Source organism: Acanthaster planci, linkage group LG10 (assembly GCF_054643075.1).
Source record: "Acanthaster planci isolate LZ-2023a linkage group LG10, COTS_SCS, whole genome shotgun sequence".
NCBI classification, from domain to species: Eukaryota; Metazoa; Echinodermata; class Asteroidea; order Valvatida; family Acanthasteridae; genus Acanthaster; species Acanthaster planci.
Genome location: NC_141786.1, coordinates 18,239,332 through 18,250,417, shown reverse-complemented (window position 1 = coordinate 18,250,417; position 11,086 = coordinate 18,239,332). Strand labels below are relative to the sequence as shown.

Sequence of the window (11,086 nt, the reverse complement as noted above, 5' to 3'; positions counted from 1 at the left end):
TGTTTTTTGCAAAGATAGTTTTTGTAATAATAACAGTTTTTATTTTTTTTTAACCATTTTATGATTATTTTGACTCCACAGATCAAGCCCCTTGTTGTCATGGTATCCTCTCTTGGAGCATTGATGAACGTCCAAGCAAGACGGTCAGATTGTGGAATCAAAGAGGGCCAGCATCTTCAGAAATGGAAGAAGAGAAGTTGAAAAATCATGGTAAGAACTATCACCTTGCAAATACTGAACTTGCGGATGATGCAAGGGGCACCCCCTCTATTGTGTCTTTTGTGTTGATGGAATCTTTGGAATTCCTTTCAGATCTCCAAGGGAGTCAGGGAGTGCAGTAGGCACAATAGCCTTGGGGTATATGACGTAAGCATCACATGAAGGGGCAATCCCCCTTTCCCACATATCGTGCAGGGTATCTGAGCTTGACCCTAACCCCACCAAACACAACCCAGTGCAGCAGGTGTAAAAGTCTGCTGCACTTTTGGCCAGCAACAGCAGCCGGACAAACTGGTCATGTTGAGACAATGGGAGCTAGTTCCATTGAATGCCACTGTTGGATCTTGTGGTGACTAGCAACCACAGACTCCAAGCTGATTGGCCTTGGGGAGAGTTGACCAGTTGGATCTTGTGGTGACTAGCAACCACAGACTTCCAGGCTGATTGGCCTTGGGAGAGTTGCCCTGTTGGATCTTGTTACACTGCGCAGGCAAGCCACTTTGACAAATGATGCAGACTGGTGTATCTGGCAGGGTTTCTAGCTGAACAGTACTGTGCTTGTTTTAATTATGACAGGAAATGGGCCTTTCTATTTCTCCAGCCTAATTTTCTTTTTTCTTTATTGTTAGAGCACTTGTTGGCAAGTGGATAGAAGCAGAGAGGGCAGAGAGAGTGGAAGGAACATGTACTGTCCATCTAGGAGACGTCTGTCGTCTGCAGTGACTGTAAGTTGTCTTTTCAAGCATTGAGGATGACGCTGATACTGTAAATGCTGCCCTCAGGATTGAATGCAATTTGTCTTTTCAGCTGCCTGAAGATGTGATGCTAAAGAGATAAATGTGGTCAGTAAGGAGCCAGCAAGTTACTGTCACGTTTGCAGTGTTTCCTTGATGGTTTTGCATTTTTGCCACACCTTGAATACTCAACATTCTGTTCTTTGATAACGTCATGTATGGAGGTTGTGGAGACCATGAGAGTGATTCTGACAGTAAGATCTGAAACTTTGCATGATGGAGGCTAGGCTGAGAGAAGGTTTGTGAGTACACCGTGAGAAATCAATCTCTTCTAGGTGGTTCAGACATGACCCAGTTAGTGGGAACTCCTCAGGGGAGACAACCAGAGCATCCAGGTGGAAACATCCAGTTAGCACTCACAGGTTCTCAGTACCACTGTTCTTATAGAAGACATTGATTCTATTCATGGTGTACCCACAAACCGTCTCTGTCAAAACCACCATTTTTACAAAAGAGATTGATTCTACATCGTGTACCCTCAAACCTTCTCTTTGTCAGAACCACTGTTCTTACAGAAGAGATTGATTCTACACAAGGTGTACCCAGTGGGCACACGACGCGTGAAAGACGTCTTTTTGTGGTCGTTATGTGGTCGTGTGTCGTAAAGTGGTCGTGACAAAAAAACGACGTCTTAAAGACGTCTTTTATCCTCGGTTAGAAACATTGCTCCAGCAACCATGACCACAAAAAAACATGACGTCTTTAAGACGTCGTTTTGCAGTCGTTATCGAATCATCGGTACCACACATACAGTAAAAGGAGAAAACGACGTCTTAACAACGTCTTTTTTCTCTCTGTTTGAATTGTTTTCTTCAACAAGCAATACATGAAACACACGACGTCTTTACGACGTCATTTTACAGTCGTTATCAAATCGTCAACATACAACAGAAAAAGATTTAGATAACTTTATGAAGATTTTGCACGGTGACTTTTGGTTTGTCTCGGATTTTGCCGGTTCTCACTCGGTTTCACCGCGGAAGGTCCGACAGAGCAATGGCATACAGTGTATTGCGAAATCCCGCCTGCGGCCGCAGGTGACTGTTCTGTTTGACTGTTCTCATCTATTCGTCAAGAGGGATGTGTGGGATAGCAATAGTGCGAATGTCCAGTTTACAGGGAAATTTTAACACTAGAGGAATTGCGAGTGTGGTTTAGTACACATGCTTTGATTTATTATTATTTGCAGTGGAACTGACCCTCAACCCCTCGTCTGATTTAAAATAACATGACATTAAAATACCCCTACATTTAGAATGGATGAGGCTATTTTCTTTCATTGCCTGCTTGCTCGCAAGCAACGACTGGCTTCGAGCGTGTGCACCGCCCTACTATAATGGCTCTGGCTTAGTCTTAGCTGGTTCCAGCCTTCCGAGGAGACTCTGAGCATGCGCCGACTGGAACCAGCGATGGCAAAGACTGAGGTCATGTCCAAAAGTCAAAACGGGCTTCCAGAACTACGGTTAGGTCTATTGACTTTGGCGTCTACACGTATTTCAAATGGAATAAAGATCTTCAGGTCAGGGAACCAGACTACTTCATAATTTTGTCCGTGCTTTGAATTAAGAGAGCTCGAGTACATGTACAAGTATCGCTGCAAGCAGCTTGTCCGTTTAAAGAAGAGTAAGACAGGTTAGGCCCTTCCTTAAAAGGTAAGTGCTTATAAACTGTAATTCTGTTACGTATGGGCATTGTTGGTGAAGCAGAGGTCAGGCTTAAACGCAATAATTTTAATCCTCAACAGTCAACCGGGTTGGCCACGGTTGTTTCCTACCTCCATGGGTGGACCACAGACAATGTTTATTCGTAGTCGTACGTAGACTCGCAGTCGTAGTGCAGTAAGGAGCATCTGGTCTAGCCATAGTGCCCATACTTCAGTGTCATCAAATATGGCAAATACTAACAGTGTCAATAAGTCTAATTTACCCTTTTAAGATTAAATGTTATACCATTGTATTGGTGATACTAAACTGTGAAAATGTAATGGCAGTACATGTATGTGATGCAATGTACAATATTGGCCACTCGATGTAGACATGTTTGAGACAGTTGGTGGCAGAAAAATTCTTTTTCATTCTCAATCACAATGAACATGCGCACTTCAGCTCAGACGTGGTGTAAACAATGGTAGAGGACCGGTTTATTTACTGCCACCAAAGTCCTTATAGTTTTTACAAAAATAAATTGTCTTATTTGTCTAACATTTGCAGGAAGTGTTGCATCACGCGGCACAACAGTGTCTGCAGTAAGACAACGAATAGCGAAGTACTTAAAGCTTAGTATTCCTACCAGAGACAAACCAAGAGCCCTGAGTAATTCAGCAGGCATGCCCACCGGATAACTGTGCGACCAGTCTAGTGCATCAGATGGCCTGTTTCCTGGCTGTTTCATATATTTCGGTGATATTTAACTAATGAGCATAAAGCCTATTTTTGTATTGGGTCTTATTTGAAACTTTAAACCTTTTGTTGTTCAAGTAAAATATGTACATTGTTTCTTCAGGTTTATTTCCTCAGGTTGAAGCAATGAAGGCTGTTTAAAGTACGGTTATAACAAAATTACACGTCTGATCGTTTTTTGGGAGGGGCGGGGCATGGGTAAAATTGTTTGCAGGATTAAAACACGTACAGTAATTTAAATTGTAACTGAGTAGATCATCCTGTTCCAGGATAGTCTGTTTTCTAAAAATTTGACAAACCACTGCATGAGACAAAATTTTGTCCAAAAAGTGTTCAATATTTCCATTTTTTTTAATTCTAAGCCAACTCGATTTGAATTGTCTTATTAGTACAAGCATACATCTTTTCATCAACTGATGTCTGTTTTTCTACCTCTCATAAATGCCATTACATGTACATCTAAAACGTATTGTACTAAGTCTTGCCTGGTTGGAAATGTTTTGTTCTGCCAAATATTCAGTTACATGGCTTATACTACATGTACATGTACTGTGTGCTTAATGTTTCCCATTCTTGCCGTGTCCGTAAAAGTAAAACCTTTTAACTGCTTTTATCCAGGAAGTGTAAACACAAGTGTACCTTGTTTCATCGTCACTTTGATCGTGCTGGGTGCAATTATAATGGTCCCTCCAAAGCCATTGAATTTACCAGAAATATTATTGGTACATAATATTTGTGTAGACCATCATTTTCAGCAAAGTGTGCTAAGAGGTTATTATAATATGAAGAATCAGAGTTAAATAAAAAAAATTGTTTAGTTGTAAACAGTCGCTTCAGTCAAAATTTATTTTATAGCCAGGCAGCGTGTTAAGGCATGTGAACTTGTTTTTATCATAAAAAAGTAAAAAAAATGACTCGTTCAATGCAGATGTCTTTTTTCCTTGATATTTGATGGATAAAAGATGTCTTAATGCTGACGTCTTTTACTGCTCAATATGCTGACGTCTTTTATTAGTCGCAATGTTGACGTCTTTTATTAGTCGCAATGTTGACGTCTTTTATCAGTCTCAATGTTGACGTCTTTTATTAGTCTCAATGTTGACGTCTTTTATTAGTCTCGATGTTGACGTCTTTTGTTAGTCGCGATGTTGACGTCTTTTACTCGTCATAACGCTGACGTCTTTTTCTAGTCGGACCACTGACGTCGTTTACTTGTCAGGATGCTGACGTCTTTTGGCTTTGCATATACGACTCAAAAAAGACATTAATAAGACGTCAATATTAGACGTCTTTAAGACGTCATAACGACGTCTCGTGCCCACTGGGTACCAACAAACCTTCTCATTGTCAGAACCACCATGTATGGAAAAGCCACCAATTGACCAATCAGAGAAAAAATCAAGAATCAGTGACGCCGTCCCGACCATGAGAATGTACTGATTAACCCAAGATTGCTACGTGTACATGTACATGGCATGTATTCATTACTCTACATGATTTGCCCAAGATCACTACAGTACATGTATACATGTACAATATGTACGTGCGCTATTACAACATCAAAATTTGTTGATCTTGGAGGATGTTACATGTATTTGATGGTGCTACACAGTACGTGTACATGTACTTCTTCATGGATTCAAGGGTGCAGCTATATGTACATGTAATACTTGTACACATACATGTACGTGTATGCAGCTGTTTGGGTTTAAATAGATTAGTGTGTTTACCTTATTTTCAACCAGGCAGTGTGCAAAGGAATGGAGAATGCACTTGTTCTCGCGTTGTACACTTCTAGCTATATCTCTACAATCTAGTTACAGTTGAAATGATGACTATAGACCTTTATGGAGAAACTCAAAATCATAGATTTGAGTGAAGTCATTACAGATTCCATTTGCATGTTGAAGCAAGGGTGGACACCAGAGAAAATCAACGGCAAGCCCAAGGCATCGTGATATCGTATTTTGGCCGATACTGATACTTTTTTAACATTGAATTTTATTCATTTCAATTTTTCAAGGAACAACAGGCATGAATTGCTGGTACATTGTTCCAAGGGTAGACCCATACACCTTAATGGTGTGATCCAATTCACTTTGGCAACATGTACTAGCGCCCTATTGCGTACATTGCCTACATGGGATGGGATACACGCTGCCATTCATCAGCACGTGGTGCTAGTCTACGTACATTTGGCTTGCAAATAATTCTCTGCTTTTGAGGATAAATTTTTTGATACTTTGGAGGCAAAGTGTACACGAATGATTGCGTGAGAGACTGAGATAGGTGACTGAATTTATTCTTCAAATGTCGTACACGTATAAACCGCCCGGGGTATAAGCTACATGTACGTGTACAGGGAAATTTTTCACTCAGCGTGACAGCCAACGTAAGCCAAAGCTTATCGAAACTTACTGTAATGTGACGATGCATTTCCGTATTTTTAATAAAGTTCGCTCCTCAGTAGCGATATTTTTGATATATTTTTCAATCTCGATGTGTCCGTGGTTTTCGATATTTTTTATATTTTTCCAAATTCCGATATTTCCCAATTCCAATATCGATTTTACCAAATAACTAACATCGACGATATCTATATAAAACTCATATTAATAATAATGATATATTGACAGTGCTTAGCAAGCCTTCATAGCACATGTTCATGTACATGTACCTGTGTACAGTAGGTCTGCTAACCAGACCAGGAAAGAATACCAAGTTTATGTACGTGTAGTCATGCTTATTGTTCAGACTTATTGACAACAACAATTTTTGTTCTCACTTTTAAAGAATACTCCTGCAAAAGAATACTCCTGAAATGTATGCCCACTTCAAGAGTAAGACCCATTTCTGACAGGCGTTCTAGAGTCGCGCCGAACCAAATTAAAAGCAAATTCTGAATTAAGTATATGGCAAATGTTTGACGTCTGAAACAATTAGTAGCGACCAGGCATGCTACATGTAGTAGGCAAAATATGGACACTTGAAGGCACTTGAAAAGACACCAGAGCAACTTGGTTTCAGACGTCACTCTTTTCATGGGCCGAATCCATTGCAAATGTGTGTATTAATTTCATCTGTCTGGAACCAAAATTTAATTGGGTCGACCCGAGTCACTCTTATAATAATAATAATATATTCATTTATAAAGCGCAAATTTCATATAAATATGTTCAAATGCACAGGCAAGAAGATGGTCAGATTGTGAAGTCAGAAGGGCCTGCAGTCTGTGAAATGAAAGCAGAGAAAAAATACCATCAAGTTGCCAACCATGCTGAACTAAAAACCTGGCAGACCAGCATAGAGCAACAGGGCCCAATTTCTTGGCGTTGCTAATTATAAGCACACAATGTTAAGTCTACAGAGGTTAGGCGTATTTCATAGGGACCGTAAGCAGTGAGCACAGCAGAAGGTACATGTACATGTACGTTTACCTTGGAGGAAGACCATGTTCTTAAAACTTAGTGATGTAACAAGGCGAATCTCCATGCTCATGCTGCGTAAGCACAACCATGCAAGTAATGCTATGAATTTATAAGCAGACTATTTTGCTACACTAATGAGCAGCTTTTCTGCTAAGTGTTTAGTAATACCGCAAAAGTTTTGGCCCAAGTGTAAAGTCTGGTGCACTAGCTGTAGCTCCACGGGGCAATCAACAGCAGCCAACCAAACATGCCATGTTGAGACAGTGGGAGCTAGTCCCATTGAACAATGCCACTGTTGGATCTTGTGGTGACTAGCAACCACAGACTCCCACGCTCTTTGGCCATGGGCAGAGTTGACTTATTGGATCTTGTTACACTGGGCAGGCAAGCCACTTTGACAAACGATGCAGACTGACGTGTCTGGCAGGGTTTCTAGCCAGTTGTGCTGTGTTATGACAAACAAATTGTTCTCCTAATGTGCAGCTGAAATAGTTTTTCTTAACAGAAAACATGAGACCTTCCTATTTTTCCATTTTTTCCGTTTTCGTTATTGTTAGGGTTCTTGGTGTCCAGCGGATAGAAGCAGAGATGGTCAGAGATGGTAGTGAGAGTGGAAAGAACATGTACTGTCCATCTAGGAGACGTCTGTCCTCTGCAGTGACTGTAAGTTCTCTTTTCAAGCATTGAAGATGATGGTGATGCTGTAAATTCTGCCATCAGGATTGAATGCAGTTTGTCTTTTCAGCTGTTTTAAGAGGTGAGGCAAAAGAGATACATGTAAATATGGTCAGTAAGGGGCCAGTAAGTTACTGTCACATTCACAGTGTTTCCTTGGTTTGCATTTTTGCCACACTTTGAATACTCAGCATTCTGTTCTTCATGAACATCAATGGAGGCTGAGGAGACCATCAGAGGGCCAGTCTGACAGTAAGATTTGAAAGTTTGCATGATGGAGGCTAGGCTGAGAGAAGGTTTGTGGGTACACCGTGTGGAGTCAATCTCTTCTAGATGGTTCAGACATGACCCAGTGAGTGGGAACTCCTCAGGGGAGACAACCAGAGCATCCCGGTGGAAACATTCAGTTCGCACTCACAGGTTCTCAGTACCACTGTTCTTATAGAAGACATTGATTCTATTCATGGTGTACCCACAAACCGTCTCTGTCAGAACCACCATTTTTACAAAAGAGATTGATTCTACATCGTGTACCCTCAAACCTTCTCTTTGTCAGAACCACTGTTCTTACAGAAGAGATTGATTCTACACAAGGTGTACCAACAAACCTTCTCTTTGTCAGAACCACCATTCTTATAGAAGAGATTGATTCTACACAAGGTGTACCAACAAACCTTCTCTTTGTCAGAACCACCGTTCATATAGAAGAGATTGATTCTACTCATGGTGTACCCACAAACCTTCTCTTTGTCAGAACCACCGTTCATATAGAAGAGATTGATTCTACTCATGGTGTACCCACAAACCGTCTCTCAGCCAGAACCACCGATCTTATAGAAGTAGGGCTGCGATTTGTCCAGATTTTTCCGGATTTCCGGAATTTCTGTGAGACTATCCAGAGTTTCTGTGAGACTTTCCAGATTTCCATATTGTCAATTCTTTTAATATGTAACGCAAACACTTCAATATTTTGCGTTGTTACTCCCCCCGGAAATGCGCCAGATGCATTGATAACAGTACATTGAACGGAGGGGGTATCATTGTTAAAACCTACGGACCCAGGCCAGCGGTATGATCGTTGTAGGTATGTACATGTACTGTAGGTACTGTATGTTTGCTGTGTATGTATGCACGGTACACGTGTTGTCGTTGCATGCACTGTGTACAACGTGCATCCGTCTGCCATTGCGTTTCGTTCTCGTGGTGGTCTGATGTCGTCGACGTCCATCACAGATGTCATACAAGGTGGCAGATTGTGGGGATCTGAATGTAGCCAAAGGACTAAAGAATTCTTAGAAATTTTCCTGGCTGGAAACCAAGGTGGACAGTGAATTAACCAATGGGAAATTGATATACATGTATTATCGTGACTTTCTCGTGAAAATCAACAAACCTGGGTACTGCAAGTGCACGTGGTGTCACGAGTAACACAGTAAGCTACTCATCTGTATGAGACAGTTTTCAGTTTTAATAAATTGTGATAGAATTTTGTGGATCACTGATAACTGCGTGTATGTGTGTGTTACACTTCTAGGTCTTTGATTGTCACCAATTATAGCTTACATGTATAATTGCAATTGAAGTGAATGAGGGCAAGGGTTTTGTTGCAGTAAATGTTATAATTGTATCCCTCAAAGTAAGAACAGCTCTTTTGGTGGCTGACATGTAGTACCTGAATCTCCTCCTATAATCAAATAGATGTGCCGTGAATTGTAGGGAAGCTGTGGCCAACGCGATTTGCAAAACCCTCCGACGAATGTTTCGTGGATTTTTCCCAAATCACACCTCTGATAGAAGAGATTCATTCTACACATGGTGTAACCCCAAACTTTCTCTCTTTCAGAACCGCCGTTCTTATAGAAGTGATTGATTCTACACATGGTGTACCCACAAGCCCTCTCTCTGTCGTCATTTCTGTATTATACATTCACATCTGGGAACCAGACAAACCAGGTGGTCTAATGTCCTATGTACACGTACAAGCTGGAAATGCTTTTAAAAAGTAAATAGCGAAAAGGCCAGTCTATTTCAGTGTCAGTAACGGCAATACCTGTGCATGCAGTCCCAATTCGTGCTGTATACGTATATCATTTCTAGGAAAAAAGTGAGGGTCAAAAAAAAGTGTTGCTTCACCACTTTTAGAGCCGGAGACTTTTCTCTTTAGGCCTTAACATGCATATTTTGCAGCATTGTATAACCACAAGGCAAATGTTGTCAGGAACAGATATTGAAGATTTTATATGTAGATGGATATTATTTATTATTATATTTTTATGATATAATATGGGATATTACTTGAACCTACATGTACCGGTAATGACTTTTTAAGTGGGCAACAATCAAACATGTAGGTGTGTCATTAAGACTTTGTGTTCATTTTTTTAACAGTGAAATAAAGTTGACTGATGGCATTGATTGGTTTCCCATCCCAACCCTGGTGTTTCTTTGCCCAGAAACTGAAGAAGAGGTAGGCATGGAGCTCATGCCAGGCTGATGATGCAGTCGACCTGAGAACAAGGCTGGGTAGGAACCACCCTAGGGGCTGCAGAGTCTGCCGTGCACTGAATACTGCATGACTAGGCTCTGTCGACACCGGTACAGTGGTACGTCATTCTATTTGTCGGCGTTTGGAGATTAGCAGAATTGATGATGTAATAGTCAGAGATGCCACTTTTCTGGATTTATCCGGTTTTTTTTAAAACAGACCTCCAAAATTTTATTTCCTTTTTTCCCTTCTGGCTCAAAAGAAAAGGTCAGAAAAGGAAATACAAACAGAAATACATTGATTTTCACCTCTATGAATTCCAGTTGAATGACGGTCGCGCATGGCACGCATGTGTACAGCTCTTGTCCTGTAGTAGCCTTAATAACAAAGCTGCCTTCATCTGCATGATCGTTGAAATGACCGGAGACCCAGCAGCGCCATGCATACCAAGTACTGCACAGCACAGTGAACTGTCTGAAGACACACCTGGTGTGTGTGAGTCAATTTGTGCTTGCTGCACTGTGCTGCCCCATTCACCTTTTGTTGGCATTTAGTGCATGCTGAACACATTTATCACACAGTGTTGAATTCAAGTCTATCATGTCAGTCAGTGGTTCCCGATCACAGTGGTTGTATGAATAGGAATGTTGTACATAACAAGTCGGGAACCAGTGCATGTGTGTTTTTGCAGGCCAGGCAGGGCTGTCAATCGATGTCTACAACCATGCTGTAATGTAACCTTGCACCAGTCTTCTAGCCACGATGGGCAGCTCCGGGCGGCACCACCTGGTACTGCAAATTTCCGCCTGTCTCTTGGGTTCAAATTGGCTGTGCCACTCAGCATGGATTTTCAAAAAAATGAACTGAAATATTACTGAAAATGCAGAGATGCCAACTTGTACGATTTAGGCGTAATTTTTACTATTTGTTAGTCCGTTTACGACTGTACGATCCAGACTAAGATTTTTACAATTTCCGACTCCAAGGTACAAAACCATACAGTAGTGTATAAACTCTACGTACGCTACCGGTAGCACGGAGCCGGCCTCATAATGCATGTCAGAAATGTGTCGCTGGCATCCCGCT

General features: G+C 41.2%; 1 protein-coding gene across 14 annotated transcripts in view; it reads left to right on the top strand.

The window, feature by feature from the left end:
- Window positions 1-82: 82 nt before the first annotated feature.
- The window catches only part of LOC110989965 (uncharacterized), a 33,521-nt gene continuing 22,517 nt past the window's right edge, over window positions 83-11,086 (top strand). For 5 of the 14 annotated variants that reach the window (XR_015426842.1, XR_015426837.1, XR_015426839.1 and 2 more), the window contains exons 1-4: window positions 83-210; window positions 849-944; window positions 7,398-9,517; window positions 9,969-10,118. Coding sequence is in view for 2 of the 14 variants with exons in the window: in XM_087142561.1 (XP_086998687.1) it covers window positions 7,429-7,503; window positions 7,707-7,767; window positions 9,969-10,009 (177 nt within the window). In the remaining 12 variants the exon portion in view is untranslated. The remainder of the gene's footprint in view (window positions 211-848; window positions 945-7,397; window positions 9,518-9,968; window positions 10,119-11,086) is intronic. The other 9 variants (XM_087142561.1, XM_087142562.1, XR_015426843.1 and 6 more) reach the window with 8 other exon arrangements.